The sequence below is a fragment of the Panulirus ornatus genome, chromosome 34, assembly GCF_036320965.1.
Source record: "Panulirus ornatus isolate Po-2019 chromosome 34, ASM3632096v1, whole genome shotgun sequence".
In the NCBI taxonomy this organism is placed as follows: Eukaryota; Metazoa; Arthropoda; class Malacostraca; order Decapoda; family Palinuridae; genus Panulirus; species Panulirus ornatus.
Genome location: NC_092257.1, coordinates 19,702,522 through 19,726,329, shown reverse-complemented (window position 1 = coordinate 19,726,329; position 23,808 = coordinate 19,702,522). Strand labels below are relative to the sequence as shown.

Genomic DNA, 23,808 nt, shown 5'->3' with positions numbered 1-23,808 from the left:
CTTAAAGTTCTTCTCTTCACAGTTCCCTTAAAAAAGAACTTTCTCCTTCACACTTCCCTTAAAACACCTTCCTCTTCGCTGTTCCCTAAACACTTTTCCTCTTCACACTTCCCTTAAAACACTTTCCTCTTCACTGGTCCCTGAATACTTTTCCTCTTCACAGTTTCCCTTAAAACTTTCCTCTTCAGGGATACCTTAAAACTTTCCTCTTCACAGTTCCCTTAAGACTTTTCCCTCCACGGTTCCCTTAACACACGCTCCCCTTCACAGATACCTTACCACACGTCTTCTCTCCAGCATCCATACGTACCCGTCTTGTCTCCCGCTAATCCTCTCGCTTCTCCCGGGAAAAAAAGATGGAAAAAAAAAATTCTTTTGCTTGTGAGTACGCGAAATCTCTCCCGGCCCCCGGCCCCCGGCCCCAGGGGGCATTTCCGTCCTAGAGAAACGACCCCGTCCCCCAGTCTCTTCCCCTGTCACCCCCATTCCGTCTTCCAGGACTGGTCCAGACCCCCTTGGGGCTGCAGCATTAGTCCCCAGTCCTCTCCAAGGTCCGTCCCCTGCCACCCCAATACCCCAGGGCCGGGACCAATAGCCCCCCGCCGCCCGCGCCCCCACCCGAGGGCCGAGACAGACCCCGGGCCCCATCCACCCCCGGCGCTGTGGTGATGTCGTCGTCGCGCCGCCACCGCCGCCGCCACCGTCTGGTCTGTGCAAGGCTTCCGTCAACAGGATTGCCAGATGACTAATACAGAGACTTCCCCACCACACTTCTGTGTCCCTGGGACCCCGTCTTAACCGACCAACCCATTAACCTCTCCAGAGGCTCCGCCAGTGCAGTGTGGTGGCAGAGAACCTCCTCGGAAGACAGGCTCCTGCAGGAGGTGGGGTGAGGACTCGTCCAGGAAGGTGAAGTGGAGGAGGAGCTGTGGAGGTGGTAGTAGAGAGGTTCCGTGAGGGAGTGGTAACGCTGTTGATATGTTTGTGTTGTCTGTCTGAAGGATTATGGGTTAGAGCTTATAGCTGTCTGTTTATGTGCTGGGGAGGGCAGCCTGTGCGTGTGTGTGTGTGTGTGTGTGTGGTTACTGTGTGTGTTTACTGTGTGTGATTACTGACTGTTTGATTACTATGTGTGATTGCTGTGTGTTTGATTACTATGTGTGATTACTGTGTGTGATTACTGTGTGTGTGTGTGTGTGTGTGTGATTGTTATGTATGATTACTAAGTGTGCTTACTGTGTTTGATTACTATGTGTGTGATTACTGCTAGTGATTACTGTTTGATTATTATGTGTGATTACTGTCTGTTTGATTACTATGTGTGATTGCTGTGTGTGTGATTACTATGTGTGATTACTGTGTGTGTGTGTGTGTGATTGCTATGTGTGATTACTGAGTGTGCTTACTGTGTTTGATTACTATGTGTGTGATTATTGTATGTGTGTGATTACTGTTTGATTATTATGTGTGTGATTAGTGTATATGTGTGATTACTGCATGTGTGTGTGATTGCTGGCTGTTTTTACTGTGTGATTACTATGTGTGTGATTACTGGGGGAGAGAATTTTACACTCGTGTTGTCAGTCTCTTAACCTTGTATATATGTCCCAAGTCTTTACTCCTGTGTGTACACACACACACAAGCCAGCAGATACCCTTTTATAGACTATCCGGGGGGGAGAATGAACAGCTGGGATAAGCTGTGGGTCGAATACCTCAGCCAAGATTCGAACCCAGGATAATAATAATTTTACAGTTTATCGAATCCTCTGTGGCAAGAAAAAATGAAGATCTAGACAAAAATGTATGCAAATGCATGCACAAATGGTGGGAAATATATACACAAATACGAAAGCATAGGTTCAAAAATCAGGTTACTAATTTGCGACGATTTTCACATTGTTACGAACACGTCTGAGATGTAGCCTTTATCAATCACATGTGATTTGGGACATTCTGTAGATTCTTTTTTTCTTCCTGTTTAGATGTGGAATTTCTCTTGAGAGATTTGTAAACCACTTCCTTACTTAGAAGTTAGAAGTTTATTAGTCATGAGACCTGAATGTCTCTCTCTCTCTCTCTCTCTCTCTCTCTCTCTCTCTCTCTCTATATATATATATATATATATATATATATATATATATATATATATATATATATATATTCGTTATTTGAAAAAGGATAGAAATGTCTACATCATCATGAAGAAAAAATCTGAAAAGTCACTTGCTTTATTATACAAACACGATTGATTTGTACAATATAGAAATTCCCGAACCACGAAGTGATCTTGATAGATAAGACATATAGAGAGATCCCCCCCCCCTCCTCCTCTTCCCTCGTTCTGACTCGACACATGAACTTAACCAAGAGTTCAACAAAGAACTCGAGCGTCACCGCGAGAAAGGTCTAGCCTCGTTGCCTTGTCTTCCTTAAGACACACGAGCCAAGTCATCCAGTAAGGTCAGTCATAGCCTCGGTAGCCTCAGTCACATACGAACTATAAAGATGGTCCATGAAATTGTTTTTATCCTCTGTTCGTATTACGGTGTTTGGATCACTCGTCCGAAATACAGTTGATCTCAAATACGTAAATGTTCATTCAGTATAAACTTGTGAGTTCCGATGTTAATTGTTCACGTTATTAATCTACTGATTATGTCTTTTTCTCCCAGAGATGATTGGTTCAGATATGAACAGCACCAGCACTGATGTATTATTGTTAAATCAAGTAAATTATAAGTATATAATTCATCATTTACTTTAGACGGTGAATACTTTACTGAAGAGGTTTGGTATGGGTTTAAGTAATCCCTTATGACTTGTACTTACGAACTTGTACGTGAATACTTTACTTAAGAGGTTTGGTAAGGGTTTAAGTAATCCCTTATGACTTGCACTTACGAACTTGTACGTAGAATATTTCTAAACTATATTGTTAAGTAATATAATACCACGTATTACTATCTGGTTCAGATATACTGATGACATGTTTAAGGCCAGTCCTTTCAGAGAGTCGTGTGTTGTTGATGTGAGAGCGACTCGTCCCAGTCTGTAATGTTCACTATAGAGGAAGAAGAGAACACTGGTTTACCCTTCTTGATTTTGAGATAATCAGAAGGCCAATTTGTATAGAAAACCCTTAAACATTCTTGGGTTCATTCTTGCTCTCATCATCATATTAATGTTAAGAGATCTGTAATATTTTCCATGTTTCTGAGAGGGTATAAGGTTGTAGACCCTGATTTGTTGGACAATGAAATGATCATAACATTAGTAGGTGGCAATAAACACCCATACTCTGTATATATCATAAACCAGTGTCATGATATAGTCAGAAAACCAAAGATTTTACTGTGATACACAGCAAACAAGAGACACGACACACTTGTTTTACCAGACCATAAAAATCTCACTGATGTTCTTCTTCCACTTCTCGGGGAGCTTGATGTCTGGCTGGCTTTCACATAAAATAACCCGATGAAAAGCAATCTTATCCAACATGCCCCAAGCGTTGTGACTGGTAGCATGTATAGAACTCCATGTAAAGGTTGTGATAAGTCTTACGTTGGTCAGTCTGGGGGTAGAAAAAAAAAATTGGAGGTACTTTTTAGCCAATGTGAATTTAGTGTCAAAGGTGGTCAGCACAATGGTGACTCGTTTCAATATAAAGCCAATTTTGACCAACATCTTGATATGAGGAACTCTTGCCAATTTCGATGCAAACTATGAACTAGAAAATGATGTTAGGAAAACTTGTTTAATGGCGTTTATTTTTTATTTTTTTTAAGAGAAAATATTGGGATTCTAGACCCGACAAGTTCATAACAGTTTTAATGCATGGAAAATACTTGTTAATGTGATCTTAGGTGATGGGTTAGGTAAAACTCTCGCCTTCGGGTTCTGTTACCATGATCTTCATGTCTGTTTCTCTGTACGTAAGTTGTGTGGATCTCCCACTTCATCGGTCTACAGAGTTGTCAATACAAGCCATATTCTAGAGAAAAATGGATGTTAGTTATTTGCTTATCTAACACACTCATCTTTGCTCTCGATATCGGCGATCAGTTTACCTACACACTCCTCATTGAATTCAGTACCTTAACCTCCTCACTCGTCCAATGGCTTCCGTGACTCCATGCGCTGCCATATTCACTCCTAGGTATCTATAATACTCCATATCCTCCAGCATCCCTTTCCTCACCCACCCTATTTCGCTCTTTCTTCCTAAACCTTGTAACATTAATTTTCATGACATTAACTCTTAAGAATTCCAATGTCACTCTCGCACAATGGGACACCAACTTCTACAGTTTCTCACTCGAGTCTGCCACCAAAGCCGTCTCATCAGCAAACAATAACCGAATCCCCTCCTCCAACTGACAACAAACCCGCCCCTCTTGCCAAGACCCTTGCATTCACCTTCCTTACCACCCCATCCATAAACACATTAAATAGCCACGGTAACATAACACCCTTGATGCATAATCACCTTCACCTGCAACAACTCTGTCTCTCTCCTCACTCTCGCACACGCCGTACTCTCTTGATAGTATCTCCTCGCATGTAGTAGCTTTCCTCCCTCCCACATCATACATTCATAGAACATTCAATAGAGCATCTCTATCAACTCTTATCATACGTTTTCTCTAGGTCCATAAACGCCACATACAGACCCTTCTGTTTCCCTTGTTCTCGCACATGCTCTTCAAACTCCAAGATCCACTCATCGTGTACGTACTTCTCAAACCACACTGCTCCTCCCCAATCTGATGCTCTATACAAGCCTTCACCCTTTGTCACCACCCTCCCATATATCTCTCTAGGTATACTCAACAGACTTGTACCTCTGTAACTCGTATAGTCACAAGTGTCCCCCTTTGCCTTTATATAGCGACACACTATACAAGCATTCCACCACATGTAGGAATGGATACATCTGTGCCTCAAGGCCAAGAGACAGCTATAACGAAGGTTGGATGTAAAGAGATGTGGCGCGTTGTCAAGCAGAACACCAGAGAAGGTCGAGTGTTATGTGATCCCAGGAGCCCCTTTCATGAGGCGCCTATAGCTTGGAAGTCGCGCTTCACGCGAGAGCAGGGTAAGGTGAACTCGTTTAGGGCGGAAGGTCCTCGAAGACGGCCTCGCCAAAGGTGACTGACTTCTCGCTGCGGAAACACACACACACACACACACACACACACACACACACACACACAATAGGTAGACAGACAGACAGACAAGGAGACAGATCATTGACGAATTTGACATTGAGGAGGTATGTAGGCGCATGGGGTGAGTAATTTGTCAACGGGAGCGACACTGGCGCATAATACACTACCCGGACCTCGGCTCCGTCGTGTAATTTTCGGCTCCGACGTCTTTGTGCATCGCGACGCATGTCACCTGCTTGCTGGGCGAAATTCAAGGTTGTGGCTGGCCCGACCTTGCATCATAAATTTGTGCTTTTGTCGTCAGAATAATTGTCTCCATTGTTACACTTTTTTTTATATTGTTATATATATATATATAGAAATACGTTCATATATATGCATTGTTCCCACGGCTTTCCTATCTGTAAGAGCAATGTGCGGACAGAAGAGGGAGGAGGGTTTGGACAACCAGGAAAACGCTGTAATGGCTTTGTCGAACACGGAACTCCGTCATACTGATTATGAAAATGGATTTCCCCCCCCTCACCTTGTATTACGGCGTCTGACCTTGTGCAATGGCATCAGATGTCGGCACTTAGAAACCCAAGAATAGTATGCCCGGCGGCTACAAATTGCATATCAATAAAGGGACGACGAAGAAAAAAAAGAAAATATCCCGCCATTAAACAATCATATGAACCCAAGGATCCCATTTTTGTCTTTTTTTTATGATGGGGTTCCTGCTGCTTCAAGGCTGTGCTGCGATCAGTTACAGGAATGGGTGGACTCCTTTGGTGTGAGACGATTCTTGGGCGAGACTCTGCTCCTTTTCGTCCACTGGCCGTGATGATACATTGCCGAAGGTGACTCGTCGCTCGTGGCATCACTACATGCCGATAAACATTTATCGTTTTATCACTCTTGACATCCTTAGAAGGCATTATTCCACCTCTCTACCCCTTTATCCTTTATCCTCTTCTGTTATCGGTGTATCATAATCCAAACCACGAGTAGAGGAGGTAAGGATCCCTCTTCACACACTAGGCAAGACTTGCGTGCCTCCCTCACTCTGAGCGGAGGATTAGATTTCGCACCTCGCGTACCATCCGTCCATATTCAGGGGCGATAAGAGCTGGGAGTAGGGCGCTTCTTGGTCTTTGCTACCTACTGGGGGTGTCTGGGTCTTAGGGAATGTCACTAGCTACGTAGGATGAGTTATACTACCAAAGGTTTATCCGTGTGTGCTCCAGATTCGCATAGCGAAGATGAGAATGGATTTGAAGAGAAGGGGTCGAGGAGACAGACTGATATACACAGAGGAGGATTCTTCTCGAAGGCTCTGACACCACGCCATGAGCAGTCCTGAGACTCGTTAAGACCCTCGTGTGAAGCCTGGTTGAGGGTTTTCTTATGTCCTCTCAGAAGGACTGTGTAACCCCCAGCGTATGGGGAGATGTGGGCTCCCCCAGGCCTTTGTTGTGGCCAACTGGGAACGCTCTGTGTGCCAGATCACCGAAGAAGGAAGACGAATTATTTCGCATAAAATGTTTCAAGACTTTATCAAACTTATATGTATGACTGTTTTGGATTTACAGTGAAATCGTGTAAAAAAAAAAAAAAGGGGTCATTCTTTTGCCGTGCATTTACGATCCATGGAACGTGCCTGTAAATGCTCGCTTGTTCACCACAGCCTCACCAAGGCGATGAGAACATAACAAGAACATAACTCTAATGTGGTATGGAAAATTAGGCTCATTCCAGTTTTTAGGATCTGTTAGTCAAGGTTTTTATTGGTCATGTTTATAATCAGACATATGTATTTTTTTTTTTCTTTCAAGTTTTACATTTACCAAGTCTCACGTTTTCTTATTTCTTTAGGGCCTTCAACCTCCTGCTCATTTGCGATTGATCTGTTGCTGTAGGTAGAAGAGGGAGTCGAGATTAAGACTTTAGTATTAATGTGTTTTTCTGTGTGTAAACCAATGTTCCAGCATGTGGATGTTGATATTAACGCATATATATATATATATATATATATATATATATATATATATATATATATATATATATATATATATATATATATATATGATATTAAAATGACCAAATAATTGGTTACCAGATAATTTCTTCATTTCCCGGGAGTCTAATATCTCTTCTTATATGAGGAAGGAAGTTTTGAAGGATTTGAATCGATTAAATAGTCTTCAGGAACGTGTGGAGAGGTCAATGAAGCCACTGGAAACGACTGCAGTGGCTGGATGAGGTTAGGTAGTAATACTAGTAAGCGGACATGCATTTAGCGCGACGCGCTCATCGGTTGTAACGCGATGCTGGAGCGTGTGTAAGTGTGTTTAGAGCTGTCCTAGTCTTTCCTTGGCTCGTGTTCTGCTGTGCGTCTTGTCCCCTGTTTACGGCGGCGAGATAACAATCGTCTCACTCTCTCGTGTGATGGCAGCGTTCTGCTTTCTTGGTGACAGGTAGTTTGATCGAGCCTTCTGGTTGAGGGCGAGTTCCACTCGCACTATCTCTTTAGATTTGTCACTTTTCTCTCCGCCGTCTCCCTTCACGCTTCCTTAATGTGCTTCCGGTTCACGTCTGGCATCCTCTTGATCGTCTCGTATCTTTCCCTCTTCTTTTCGCCTCCCTTTTTCCCTTGCCTCGCACGCACGGGCGCCCGCGGCACCTCCATCACACGTAGGAGTGCAAATGGAGGAGGGAATGCATCACGTCCCTCCACAGACCGCGTCCGGCAGTCATTGCTTTAGTCAGTCATTGGCTTCTCCGGCAACAACTTGAGAGAGAGAGAGAGAGAGAGAGAGAGAGAGAGAGAGAGAGAGAGAGAGAGAGAGAGAGAGAGAGAGACGTCGATACGAATGTATAGAGCACAGTAGATAATAATTCAGCAGCAACGGAAGATAAGAGGAAAAGGAGGAGGAGGAACGACATTATTTTTTTTTTTTTGAGGGAGTTGTTCACTACGGGTCCCTCACCTCACCTTTAATATACGCCATCCTCCAGGAGTCCACCAATTGTCCCCAAATCTGTTTTTTTTTTTCTGAGAGAGAGAGAGAGAGAGAGAGAGAGAGAGAGAGAGAGAGAGACTAGCAGTCTACCCATACGAAGGACTCGAGGGGGGCAAACCAAAATGAAACATCTCTCGGTGATGTGACAAGAAGAAACTGGCATCAAACACTCCCAGTTTCTTAATGGGTGATTTGAGTTGTTGTCTAATTTCTTCTTCGTGTATCGTAAGGCGGGTGAAAAGAAGGAAGACGTTCCACAGGGCGTGTTATGAGGGAGAGAACCGTAAGCCAGTCGTGGAATGTCAAGATAGAGGTTTGTTGACGTTGGACGTGTGGAAACTTGGGTGAAGGTTGTGCCCCGTTCGAATCCTCGTACAACTTCCTGTTAGGCTTCGCCCAGATGGTTTAGGCTTATTCCAATCTCTCGCTCGCTCGCTCCCCACTCTAGATTTTTATGACAACTTGGCTCGATTTTTTTTTTTCACAAAAAATGAGATCGTATAAGAGTTAGGGATGAATAACCGGGTAGTTTGACTGGCTTCGAGCCACCAATGTCTTACCAGTTTTATTTAGAGGAAAAAATGTTCCTGGTCCTTCAACATCCTCGCTTGTGCATTTCTCTATCTGCTTGTCTGTGCCCACCTTTCCCAGTGTGCATGTCTCTATCTTTCATGTGTGTGTAGGGAGGGGGAGTTGCACACTCTTGGTGGACCATCTCTGGAACATACTTCATTATCATACAAGGTTTTGAACTTCTGTATGTATCCTCTGCATTAACAACTGGATGATGTAATTTCATCCATTCATCCGCCACTCTTAAGGCTTTAGAAAGACTTCTAAACATCATTTCCTTAAAGGTTGTGATCAAGTCACCCCTTGACTCTTCTCTCTTCTATGGTGAACAAATTCAGTCCTTCTCTGTAGCTCAGTTCTCTTAGTTCTGGTGCCATCTTTGTGACCTCCTACTTGCAACCCTCTCTATAAGCTCTGGGTTTTTTGAAGCTCGGTGGCCAAACTTGAGGAGGATATTCTACTTTTGGCGTAATGATGGACGTGAAGAGCTTGCTCATTGCTTCCTTATCCCTATACCTGGATGTTGTGCTTATATTTGCCAGCAGACGGTTCGTCTACTTTACTACTGTGCTAAGATCCCCTTGGTAGATGCATGCAATCCTTCTCTCGCTCTCTACGCTCCTCATGACTTCGGCCACATCCGCAGACATGTTCTGGTACAAGATTCTTCTGCCAAGTCATTTACGCAGACCACGAAAAACATTGGTCCCAGAAGACAGAACCCTCGGCTTAATTCGAGAAGGTTTGTCAGACTTGTGTCCTTTGTTCCCTTCCTGTACGATACTCTTGCCATTGAAATAGTCTCTCTCATATTTCTACCTGAAGTGGTAAAGTGTCAAATGCTTTCTGGCAGTCCAGAGACGAACAGTCCACCCAGCCTTTTCATCCCCTTAAGATGGAGCTCACTTTCTCGTAGAAATCTAGGAGATTAATTACACACATGATCTCCATTCCCTGAAACCATGCTGTCTCTGGCCTAAGTAGTTTTTCTTTCGCAAGTGGTCATCGTTGTTGGCTGTACGAGTAGATATCTTCACCAGCACGTTGCTGCAGCGCGGTACAGTCCACGCTTATTATGGAGACCTGTCTGTAGTTTTCTAGGATCTAGTAATCTCCATCAGGTGTCCTTCCTTCAGTCATTCTCCTTTTGTTTTAGAACACGTTCTCTTTCCAGTTCAAAAAATATTAGTGTTTCATGTTTATCATCTTCTAGCTGTACTATTCTTTCTAGTCTAGTCATCCACTTTTCAGTTCATATCCTTCAGTGTTGACTAGTCAAATTCCACGTCTCTGGCTTTCTCGAAAATCTTCCTTAGTTGCTAACTAGCAATGATCTTTTATGTTACGTACTTTTCTAAATCATTCATTCACCGAGCCAAATACGTCTGATTGGCTTCCATGTGTAAATATCCTTCCCTCTAAACCTTCATTTCTTGCTTTTATTCCATTGTTCCCAGTGTTTCTTATACCACTGCGTTAGTCCTCGTTACCACTGCGTCAGTCTACGTACTTTTGAGTCCTCAAAAGAGCCACAGATGTTGCTCCAAGTCTCTCTCTCTCTTTGGTCATTCCTCCCACATTTCCTTCTCTCGTCGCCGTCAGTAAGACTGAATCGCCACACTTGAAACAACCCGACATGCACGTAACACCCGCGCCTCCCACCTCAGCCTACTTAAACTCCACCACCCCCACCAGACCTTCCCTCACTAGAAGCGACACTTCCCATACAAGTACCGGCCGAACTCCCCCCTCCTCGTCTGAATGTCACCCATCCTTACAACACTACAAATAAACACCGTCTCGGCACATCCCAGGACCCATCATGGCCACGGTGCAACGACCACGACCAAGACACCGAAACGCTTATTACATAACTGCCTTACGATCTCCGTACATAGACGCACACACACACACACACGCACCACCATCACCACCACACTTTATGACCTGTGGTCTCGCCCAGTGGACGTGGCCAGCTTCCTGAGCGTTGCGAAAGCCTCGTAAAGATAGACAGGACAGCTGGGACAATAAGGAAGTACATATATATGTACATATAAGCCTGCTCTGTGGTAAAACATATAAGATTATCATAGTTACGTTAATTTTTGCTTGTGTACGTTCAGGACTGACAAGGGCGCGACGTGAAGTGGTCACACATCAGACGACGGTGTAGCCTATTCCTCAGCTCTGATGTACTCCTTCTACTGCCTCTACGAAACGTCTCTTGAGGCAGTAGTGTCTATAGTCCTGTGGATATTTGAATCGCATTATCCAAACCATTCAATGTAATTCATCAACTCTGTAGATACCAGAAAAGAAAAATGTAATTTGGTTAATACTGTCCGGTGAGTTTGCAGAAGTTTACGTCAATACTGACACACGAGCACCTGTTCACTCGACCTGTTACCAGCATTTATCATCACCTGTTACCACCACTCGTCGAGATCCACCAAGTAACAAGTTACCTCCTCTTTTCGACATTGGCTGTTACCTACCAACACCACCTACCAGTATTAGTTACTAGTAACATATGTTACCCCTTTAACAGTCTTTTCGCTATTCACAATCACTTGATTATCTGTTAGTGCCACCCTGTTACCCTTGCTTTCATGATCCTTCCTCGCCACCTGTTACGAACATCTGTCACTACCGGTCACCACCACCTCCTGTTAGCACCATCTGTTACCATAACGTATCGCCACCTGTCACCAGCATCAATTGTTTTGATCAGCGGTCACCACCATCTGTCGCCACCATCTCGTTCCTTTTGTCTAGCCATCTGTGAGGCTGTAACATATCCCGTGGTTGTCGGGGTTCGCGTTCCTGACCGTGAAGCATTCGCTGCCCGCCCATGGTCGAGGGCATACGTTCGAATCCTTGTTACGGCAGTCGGTCCACTGTCAACCCAGCTCTTCATCCACCCCTAGAACTGACGAAAGACCATTGGACTGTCTATCTCCGATATGGACTGAGGAGATCAAGGTTTGAAAAGAAAAAAGGTACATTTAACTGCAAAGATATTACTGCTTCCATCAGTGCTAGAGAAATTCACAAGACAGGGGAAAAAAAATACATTTTCTTATTCTGTTGCTTTAAGGATCTAAGGGAAAATAATCATAGAAAATAAAAGCCTCGATTTAGATCAGAATAACTTGATACAACCTTTCTGGAACCTACCGTCTCGAATATGTTGAAAGGGTTTCGTTGTATGGAACCGTTTCGTATAGTCTTCTTGAGCAGTAAAGCGTCTGTGTAACATCGCTTACGTTTTATAGATATAAGATTCGCCAGTTATCTAAGCCCTCAGTGTCTCTCTCAAGTCATGATTCATCATATTCCATCACAGTGCCATCCTCTTTTTTTTATATATATATTAATTTCTCGCATCTTTTCTTTTCCTTCAATCCATTCCCAGTACTTTCTTCAATGAAGGAGTTGACACAGAGATTCCGAAGCGATCAAAATAAGGAATACCCCCTTGGTTCATTTCCATATCCTAGTGAAACGTTTCCATTCATAGGTATCTGTTGTTGTTCAACGTCTCTGACGCATTCAGTCCTTTCCCTCGATGTTCCTCCGACCATCCGAGATCAAGCTGTTGGGTACGGTCTGACGAAGACCATCTTAGGGGAATAGAAGAGTTCCCGTTCTCTGGAAACATTCCGTTCTCTATCATTCGGAAAAAGTATATGTTTCTGATCTACAGTCATACGTGTAGAATGACGACTCTCCTTGTATCACTTTCCTTCTTTTTCGATTCGTCAACTGTACTCTGTAATCTTTTTTACCTTTGCGACGAAGAACTCTGGAATAAACCGTCACCCAGTCATTCGCTCCAGTTGGGGACGTGGTCGAGGGGGTGTCTGGCGCAGGGCAGCGCGCGAGATAAACAATTTTTGGCATCGTCCAAAGGCGGTGCTTGCGTCTGTCTGGGTCTGGGTTTGTCCCCATTAAAGTTAACTTTTAGAGGTCTTGTTATGGCCGGCGACAGAAGTGGCGAAGACACTTCATTAACTCAAAGAGGAGAGAGACACCAAGACAATGTTTGTATTTTGTGTGTTCTCACGCTAATGACCATCGACTCTGAGACATTTTTCTTTTTATTCCGTACTTGAAAAAAAAAGATAGACCTTGGAATAAAACTGTATTGATTGATGCATCATACAACAGAGGAAGGAAGTGTATTTCAGGTGACGGTGTAATCCCTTCCAGCGTCTGGAGAAAGTGCAGGACAGATGCCAAGTAGGTCTTTAAGAAGGCGTCGGAGAGCGAAGACCGGCGGAGAACGCTCACCCTCCTCCCTCTCCCTCCCTTTGCCTAGTAAGCAGGGAAGGAGGAGGAGGAGGAGGAGGAGTTTGGCTTTAGGCGGTGGAGTGATGATGTCATGGCTTCGAGTTCCAGCTATAATGAAACTGTTATCTGTTAGTATTGCGCTCTTGCGTTGCGCGTTTGTCACCACGTATGATTGAGGCACTGAAGAAGACGTCTCGATCCTTAAGCAACGATGGAACAGCCTCCTTAGGCTTAATAGCCCGATCTTTCACCTGATTCTTGGGGAAGTCAGGTCAAGATGGTTATGTTTTCATAATCATGAGTCGTATCTCAGTGCTCAAGGGTCGTACCGTCGTACGCAAGGGTCGTAACCATTGCAGTCAAGGGTCGTACCGTCATTCTTGAAGGTCATATCGTCGTGCTTAAGGATTTAAAAGCCTCATCGTCAACATGGGTTGTAAAGTGTTTGTGTGTGGTGGTGACGGATGGAGAGGGTGTGGTGACCAGGTGTGGTGACCAGGTGTGGTGATGCGAGGCGTGTTAGGCTATGGTGATGTCTGGTACCATATGGTGTCCTGATGATTGTATAATGGTGAGGTCTAATGCTCTGTAGGGAATGCTATGTCAAGGATCAGCGAGATATATTGGGGTATGATGCCTTGTGGCTGTGAGGTGTGGTGGGGTTAGATATGGTGTGGTATGGTGTCTCGTGGTATTTGTGTCGTGTGGTGAGATGTGATTGGGAGTCCGGGAGGGTGGCCGCATAACGAACACATGAGGAGAGATAGATGAATGGATAGATAGAAAGATAGATAGAGAGAGAGAGAGAGGTTGGGATGGGGGAAGGGGCAGAGGTAGGGGCCTGAGACTGGACCGTGGGAGGGCTGTCGGCGCCAGGATGTCTGGCGTAAGGACCACCACCTCTCCCGGCCATAGAGGAAGGGGAGCTCTGCCTGCCAGGATGCCGACAGAAAATTCTTTCATCTTGGAGCCAAATCCTCCTCATATTCTTCTGTCACTCCTCTCTCTTCCTCGCCCGTCCTGGAATGGTTTCTCTTAACCGGTGGATTCGCTGGGCGCAACCCTTATATATATTTCCATTCGTTTCCCTTCCCTCCCCGTCTATATACGTACGTGCCGTGAGTGATCTACACTTCAGCCCATAATGGAAAACCTTTGTAAAATTGTGTTTCGGGAAGGGAATCGATGAAGGCAGTGCTTGCGTAAGCCCAACAGGCACGATGGGCAATGGCACGGATGTGACGACGATAGCAGAAGACAATCGGTGATCGCACACACACACCCCCGCCCCCCTTGAGCCGGAGGAAGAGGATTGCGCACCTCCAATCGGTCATCGCCTTTGGATCGCTGGAGGCATTAGGTAAATCCACTTCTCAACAGCTTATTCTTAAAAGTCGGGATATAGAATGGCCGATGATCTCATTAACGTGTTCGGAATGGTCAAATGGAGATGAATGAAAAAAAAAACCGCAAAAGGAGAGAGAGAGAGAGAGAGAGAGAGAGAGAGAGAGAGAGAGAGAGAGAGAGAGGGATACTCGAGATCGCGTGTTGTATATGGGAAAGGAGTTACCAGATTTCTTAAAGGAATAACTGAGGAAGAAAGTCTCGGTTACGTTTGTACTGGACAAGGAAGTTATCCTATGCAGTGTGAGTGACGGAGGCAAGAGCATTGATCGAGGCTCGTACATCATACTCCAAGTGCTCCATGAGACAGAAGACGGGAGCTCGGCCCGTCTCTTGAGGCTTGTCGAAGTGCCGAGGAAGCTTGTATATATTATGCAAATTATGCAATTGTTCATATGTGATACTTTTTGAGTCTGGCTTTTATGCAAAGTATCTTCCCTCATGTACTAAGTTTGTGTGTTTTTTGTTTTTTTGTCGTATAGAGGTTTACTAAAGGATTGTCCAATGGGAACTTGGAGAAAAGAACACAAGGTGAATTTAAGATAGTGAAGATAGATACCGCAGATAGTGAAGATAGATGCCACAGATAGTGAAGATAGATATCGCAGATAGTGAAGATAGATACCACAGATAGTGAAGATAACACAGTGAAGATAGATACCACAGATGGTGAAGATAACACAGATATTGAAGATAACACAGTGAAGATAGATACCGCAGATGGTGAAGATAATACAGATATTGAAGATAACACAGATCTGTACGTATGACGTGGATGACCGCCGCCCAGACTGTGACTCAGACCCTATGTTGGCAGTTGTGACGTCACCAGAAGGTTATTTTCGCGCAATGCGATCTTGATTCGCAGGAATTTAACGGTGTGTGTGTGTGTGTGTGTGTGTGTGTGTGTGTGTGTGTGTGTGTGTGTGTGTGTGATAACTTCTCCATCTTTCATCAATAGTACGCGAGTCTCTCTGTACTTCTGAGTTGGTGTCGTCTTCTGTGACTGATTTTGATTGAGCAAAAATTCTTTTTAACGTAATCTCGATTTCTGCTACGCTGTGGTATTCCTTGATTACCTCTATGGGCTAATCAGTGGTGGAAATATATATACAGATTACGTAGTCAAATACACCTGTACTGCTGTCTTTATATATATATATATATATATATATATATATATATATATATATATATATATATATATATATTTATATGGAAGTTACGCAAGAGTGTCATCTAAAACTTTATTACTTAGAGAATGGGAGTCGCAGGATGAGTTCTGCTTGCATCAAGAATCTATGGTCCGGCGGCAGATGGTCGGGGGGAGGAGGATGGAGTGCTGGCGAGTGCGGGGCTGCCTCCGTCGGCAGAGGCTAGTGGTGGAGGAATCGTCCGTCCTACACGGCCCTTACAATAGTTCCCCCCTCACGATTCATCACGCTCGTCCATGTATCAGGCGTCTTGAGGCTTGACGCTCTCTCTCTCTCTCTCTCTCTCTCTCTCTCTCTCTCTCTCTCTCTCTCTCTCTCTCTCTCTCCAGCAGTTCATCATGTTTTCCTCGGTATCAGATATTTTTCCCCCTTTGGTCATGGACCCATTTTGATTTTTGTTCGGGGAGGTGGGAAGGTAGCCGCTTGGTAGAGAAATTGGGAGGCTATTGGCTTCGTGTTGCTACGAGGTGTAGGGGAGGAGGGAGAGCAGGGCAGGTTGGGTAGAGAAGTTGGATACTATGTCTACCATGTCAACTGGGACGATGATGATAGGGCCCGATGATCCCCACGACACTGGCTCGAACCCCTGTTTATTTTGCTTCGCTATTCCCCTCACCGCATCACCTCAAATACGACCCTCGGCACGTCGCTTGGGTATAGGTGAATAAAGAGGAAGGAGAGGAGGAAGGAGAGGAAGAGGAAGGAGAAGAGGAGGAGGAGGAAGGAGAGGAAGAAGAGGAGGAGGAAGAGGAGGAAGAAGAGGAGAGGAAGGAGAAGAAGAAGAAAAGGAGGAAGAAGAAGAAGAGAGAGGAAGAAGAAGAAGGAGTGGAAGAAAAAGAACGAGAAAAAGACGAAGATCGAGAAGAAGATGAAGGAATCAAGACCTCACAGCCAAGCGATCTTCCCATACGTAACATCTTGGAACACTATATCTCACTGACATTCAACTTGATAATAATACTACCATTTTTTTTTTCCTTCGTAGATGCCATGTTTGTGATGGCTTAGACGATGGCTTGGCGTCTTATGAGCCGTGATGCGCGGCCCTGGGCGGTGAGAGAGAGCCTCCATTCGGAGACACGCCCAGCATTTGAAGTCACCCAAAGATAGACGTCTCGGCCTTGGGAAATGCAAGGGAATGAACATACACGGGGTGAACTATGCCCAAGTCATCATCCCCCCAGACGTCAGATGACTTTGAAAAGTGTTGGTACAATCTGGATGATTTGAAGAGCTTTTTACTTCTCCCCCTCACATCTCTCTTCAGGGATCATCTCGTAAGGTCAAATGGCTTCTTTCCCCCAAACTTATTTTCAACCCTACGCGTTTGCCATATGGTTTTGGCGGGAAACTTCCTCCTTGCAGAGTTTCCTCCATGCAAATGCACCAAGTTTTGACCCATATGTAAATCTGTTATCTCGCAGAGCGTGAGAGTTTCATCATTGCTCTCTCCATATGGACCAGAGTTCATCGGTACCTAGTTTAGAGGTGATTTCAACACACACACACACACACACACACACACACACACACACACATACACTAGAACGGTCTCTTCGCCTCGTCTGTGTGGTGAATGTGGTCACCAGGCTAGGGGGTGTGGGCGCTACTGACCTTCCCAGGGCTCTGTGGACGACTTGCATGTGGCAGTCACGGGACGAGGAGAGGTATTCGAGGGAGTCAGTTGAAGTACAAGCTTCACGGCGGCCGGGAAGAAGAAGAAGAAGAGGAGGAGGGATGAGGGGGTACGGGAGGGAAGGAGGTTAGTTTGGCGACCAAAGGGGCCAGAGGGACTGCTGGAGGAGGAGGAGGGTGAGTAAGAGGGGAGTGAGGGAGGGTGGGTCTCTCTCTCGGCAGCCGGGCGGCTGTGGCTGGTGCCAAGCTCACAGCCATCTGTGCCACGTCGATATCAGTCTGCTTATGAAATAACGATGCGCATCCCAGGCCGATACTAGAGGCTTCAACCCCGCTTGCGGTTCAGGGAGGAAGAAGAGGAGGAGCGAGGAGGGAGGAGCGAGGAAGAGGAGGACGAAGGACAAGAAATGCTTTAAAAGAGACTATCATCTCGTGTCATCATTTCAGAGCCGACGGAGGCATAGGTAACTCACGCTCTCCCTCCCGCCACAGTCAGGGTGCCGACCGTGCATTTAGAATGCCGACGCCTTTACGGTCAACCCGAAGGAGCAGATAAGAACACTTGCATCACCTGCCACAGGGAACGTCATGGACAGAGTACATGGCTGCGCGAGTAAACAGCTTGGTTTTCTATTTAGTTAGGCTATTTGGTGGGTCAACTCCTGTCTCCATGTAACTAGGCATTGCTTAATGTTAAGTGCTTGATGTATAAACCATAGTATTTACTGTGTGAATATTCTTGTATATCTGCCACCCTGACTCGGTAGATGTACCTCACTCGCATGCTTATCCAAAAACGTGGAAATATCAACCTCATCTTGATCTTAAGCTGACGTACTTGTTAACTAGTAACTAGCATGGCCTCCTAGTTCTGTAATACCTCAGTGGTGTATTTTCAGACAGTGGCTGCCTAAATTCAATAAACCTATATATATATATATATATATATATATATATATATATATATATATATATATATATATATATATATATATATATAAACTGTTTTATGCACAATTTGAACCATTCATATTATGGTCCAATGCCTCACTGTTGTCTTTACCATATCCCCATCAACATCCCTTCCATATCACCATTGACAACCTTATCATATCCATACATACATCCCAGCCATATCACTGTTGTAAACCTTGCCACATCCTCATCCCGTCCCGTCCATATCATCAATGATGGCCCTACATCATCAACATCCCGTCCATATCATCAATGATGGCCCTACATCATCAACGCCCCGTCCATGTCATCATGGCCCTACTACATCCTCATCCCGTCCATATCATCAGTGATGGCCCTACATCATCAACATCCCGTCCATATCATCAATGATGGCCCTACATCATCAACATCCCGTCCATATCATCAATGATGGCCCTACATCATCAACATCCCGTCCATATCATCAATGATGGCCCTACATCATCAACATCCCGTCCATATCAGTGATACCTATATATCTCCTCCTCAGCTTCAACGAAGTACAACCATCGCTGATCGTCTCGTATTCCTGTGTCAATTTCCACTCCGTATCAAAGTTGCCGTCTCTTCCCGCGCGTCCCCGTCAACGTCGTCTTCTATATCACCGCGCTGATGTCCTCTCCCTCCCCCCCTAAGCCTCGTCAACGTCCTCTCCATATCCTCAGAAATATCCCTTCCCCATTAGTGTCCTCTCCGCGTGCCGACCGGAGGCGCTCCCTCCGTGTGTTCTCCCTTCCGAGGTCCTTACGCGCATCCTTGATGACGATAACCCACCTGATCCCCGTCGACAATGTCTTCCTCAGAGTTATGGTGGGTCGAGGGGGAGAGAGAGAGAGAGAGAGGCCCACGAGACCCGTGGCCAAGAATAACATGAACATCGCTGGGTCTCGTTTGGGGAGACGAGTAATACGAGGCTGGCTACTCTAACTTCACTGTGTCACTACCTTCTCACCACACACACACACACACACACACACACACACACACACACACACACGAGCCTCCGTGGTGTAGTGGTATGCGTCACTGACTGTGGGGTCACGCAAGGGCCAGTATGAGTTCGGACCTTGGGCACGGCAGTCGGCCCCACACTCCATCGCTGTTATTCATCATCCGCTTGGGGCTTGTTGATAAATGGGTATCTGATTTAGATTAAGTGTGTGTGTGTGTGTGTGTGTGTGTGTGTGTGTGTGTGTGTGTGTGTGTGTGTGTGTGTACGTGTGTGAATGTTTGTGTACGTGTGTGTGTGTGTGTTTAGTGTATACGTATGAGAGTAAACACATTTTACATGTGTAAGGTTGAGACGAGCCAACACGATTGTTAACTCTCTCCCTGAAACGCACAGATAGTAATACACACACACACACGTATACACATACACTCACACATACACACACACACACATCAACATCTCAAAGATGGTAGGACACTAGTGGTGGAGAATTTCCAAAGAAACAGACTAGGGGAATTTGAACCTTCGTGGAAACGGGAGAGTCGTGGAGACCCCAAGTTCTTAATGTATACAGGTGAATGTAATGGATACAAATTTGTGGGCAAGTGCTCTAGTACGGGTATGGCGAATTATTTTCTCTTCAGCAGGACTGTTAATATATGAAATGATTAAGTAATAACACTAGGTAATACAGGACCACAAATAGGTTGAAAATCAACGTGACAGATGTCTCGCTTAGAGTCCTGGACTAATATTTGTGCCTCCTTATGTACAAAGTCTACTACAGCCATTTCTCCTAAAGTCATCTGCCCTGCTTTCCCCACTCTTCAAGACCATATTTCCTAGCCTTCCTCCTCTAAATAGCATCGAAAGGTCCAAAATGGTCTGTTTCTCTCCAATGAAAGCATCAATCATGTATCTCTGTCTCGACCACCTCCCAACTCTTCCCTCGACGTCAAGACAACCACGGGGTGACGCTTGATCTTTTCCTCCTTGCAGGTCCGCAGCTCAACAACCACACACTGCTGGAGTTCATCCAGAGCGATGCGGACGTCGGGTCTCTGCGGGTGACGGAGGCCATACTGTGGGTGTACGTGAGACGTCCGCCGGGCGCTCGTCACCACGACCCGCCGCGAGCTAGGACCACCCTCTGGGTCTTCCGGGTTCCCCCAGAGGACGCTCGTAAGGTGAGACTCCCTCCTGGGCCATGTAAGGGGACGGGTGTGTTTCAAGAGTGGAGCGTCTTGGGGTGAATGTGAGTTGTTCAGTGGAGTGTCTTGGGGTGAATGTGAGTTGTTCCTTTCACATCCTCGGAAATAAAAGAGGATTTGATATAGACTGAAACTCTCCCAAAGAAAACGGCACTGGGGTACTTATTCTTAAATGGAATACATGATATTTCTTCCCTCTCCAAAAGTAGGATTCGAACCGCCGCCCCTTGTGTGAAGCCTGTGTATCTTAAGCCATTCGGCTGTGGAGCCGATGAATTCCATGGCTGAGTGGCTTACATTCTAAGCTCATACAAAATTAACGGCGGTTCGAATCCTGCTGTTGGAGAATTTGCATGTCTGTGTAAGTGTGTGTCATTGTGCTATATCCGTCCGCAACGCAGGGGTCCCGGGTTCGATCCTGGCTGTAGGAGGTTTGCACGCTATGTATATATATATATATATATATATATATATATATATATATATATATATATATATATATATACAGATATAGTGCATATGGACACGCACTTTCATGCAACACATAATACCTTCCAACAGCAAGGATTCGAACCCGTACCATTAGCGAGGTAGCTGGGTACACTGACCACTCGGCTATGCTGCCCATAGTAGGGAAATGACTATTCGATTAGTAGTAATCGAGAACCCTTCGTCTCGCGTCCATGAGCTCATCATGTCCCATCAGGTTCACACTACCCAGTAGTCAGCACATTGGACCGAAATTGTAGTCACGACGCGGAGGTATATGAACGCGTACTGTCACTGAACAGGATTTGATTGGTCTAGACCCCGTTGCTCATGGACGTGAGATGAATGGTATTCGATAACCAGTAATCGAATGTTCATTTCCCTGCTATTTAGCAGAGTGGTTAGCGCACCCACCTACCACACAAATGGGACGTGGTTCGAATCCTCGGAGTTGCAGGGCGTTATTGAATATGAGACAGTGAGTAGCCACGACGGCACTATACAAACACTTATCTATCTAGTTGTAACCTTCTATACAAATTGGTTCGTAAACTTCCTTGCTCAAAGTATATGCCACTCAAAATATCATCTGGTTAGACGTGCATTACAAAAACCTTCATTTGAAAACTTTATTTCACTGAGCCTGGCAGTACCCATACTCCTCGGTCCAAAGTCTTTTTAGACTCCCCATCCTCACTGTTGTTTTCACTGCTCAGCCTCCACAGTGGACAGTCATATTTGAAAGATGTCTCACTTATAGGTCCGTGTGTGTGTGTGTGTGTGTGTGTGTGTGTGTGTGTGTGTGTGGCGGCAGCCGGAGATAACGCCTGTATGTTGATGGTTGATTGGAATGGGAGAGGTTTTGAGGGTTGAGGTATATAGGGGTTGAAGGGAGATCTTAGGGTGTGGATGAGGAAGGGAAAGCTAGGTTAGAATAAGGAGAGGAGGAAGGTCATAGGTCCTGAAATTCAACCTAAGTACTGCATAACGTGTGTGTGTGTGTGTGTGTGTGTGTGTGTGTGTGTCACTCTGTACACGACTTGCTTCCCTGGTACAAACAGGCCAGCAGAGCTGCAGTTCCTCCGTATCTTGGCCAAAATTGATGCTGTTTGTGCGTGTGTGTGTGTGTGTGTGTGTGTGTGTGTGTGTGTGTGTGTGTGTGTGTGTGTGTGTGTGGTTGCCTATTTGTACTAAGGGGATGGAGTTTTACACTCGTGTGGCCTCATCTTTTGAATTTTGACGTATCTTTTTTTCAAACTTCTGTATGCTGTCCATATTCAGAGTCTTATAATTGTTTTTCTTCCGTTCATCTGCTACCCTCGTCCTTCTAAAGTACTTCTTTGCATCTCTACTAACACGTCTCTTGCTTAATTTCATGCTGTGGACTCTGGTCGCTCTGCCCTTCCATTTCGCGAAGGACATCACACTGTCTTCATCATCAAGCTGGTTTTAAAAACTAAAGTTGTACTCAGGTCACCCCTGACTTTTCTCTCCTCAATGGTTGACAGATCTAAGGCCTCTAACCTCTCCCTGGTGACCTCAAGACACTTCGAGCAGGAGCCTCCGTCATGTGTTCCTTTTCGTTCCCTTCCACCAAGATGATCTGTTCATCGAATTAGTCTCTCCCTCGTTCCTGTGTGTGTCTATATCCTTGCACACTGTGTCTATCTATCTATCTATCTATATATATATATATATATATATATATATATATATATATATATATATATATATATATATATATATTGTATGTTCTATGAAGGTGCGCGTTCATATGCACTTTATTCGTGTATATATATATATATATATATATATATATATATATATATATATATATATATATAATATGATATACTTTTCAAACGTGATCGACATACGTTATATGTGGTTCGTCAGTGTGATCCTCCCAACTCAGCATAACTAGTATGTTTCTAGAAAAGAGAGCTAGACAGTTTTGCAACCTAGATTACATTCAATTGTGATGATCTGTTTTCTGAACAGAGAAAAAAAGGCGAAGGCAAAAACATAAAATGTCGATGATAAGATAGATAAAGATGCATTAGAACGAAACGGATAGGAAGGATGTAGCAGAGAACATTCCTGTGTCCAGAAGGTAACAGGTTTGAATCGAGAAAACCTTTCAGCAAAATTGGGGAATATTTTGAAATTATGGCGGCATAAAGATCAGCTACAACGAAGGTCTTTGGGGAAGGCGTCACTGCAAGATGCATTTCTTACACGACGCGAATACCCGTAGTTAGTTAGTTAGTCATCTGCTATTGGACATACTAAAGTTTGAATGTGTGTGTGCTGTGAAAGCGGAAGGATTTGAGATGGATTGGAAAATAGTTAGTGTTGGCTTGGCGAATCCGAATCGGATCTTTTACCACAGGTCCTTCGATGTGTGCCAATAATAGATCTTCGTCTATCTGGTAAGATGAGTACCTTGGACTGTTCTTCTGTATAATCAGTCGAGTATTGTTGACATCGTCTACGGGATCAATCAAGGGACATCTGGTGGCCACATGTTGAACCACAAGAGCCACAGCCGCAGACGTTGTGTATAGCAAGTAGAAAAGAAGTTTGATGACGAGTATGACCTGCAGGTATTGAGCATGGTTTCTGCTATATTGTGTCTAGGTGGAATGTTAAAGGTTATGACAGCGCTTTACCATTTCTGGAGGATCTAGACGATTGGTTGGTTTCGAAGCGACGTGCAACCCTCTCGTTCATAAAGAGAAAATGATTGATTATTCCCTAGGAGACTTGCTAAGTCTACTTCATTAAGTAACATTACCAATGAGTATGAATGATAATATAGAAGTATTCACAATTATCGAGCGTTTATCCTTATCAGTTGGT

At 44.7% G+C, this 23,808-nt stretch overlaps 1 protein-coding gene across 2 annotated transcripts in view; it reads left to right on the top strand.

The window, feature by feature from the left end:
- Positions 1–23,808, top strand: part of LOC139759976 (inhibin beta B chain-like) — a 234,929-nt gene that overhangs the window by 200,974 nt on the left and 10,147 nt on the right. For both annotated transcript variants that reach the window (XM_071682696.1, XM_071682697.1), the window contains exon 2: positions 20,246–20,433. In XM_071682696.1, coding sequence (XP_071538797.1) covers positions 20,246–20,433 — 188 coding nt within the window. The remainder of the gene's footprint in view (positions 1–20,245; positions 20,434–23,808) is intronic.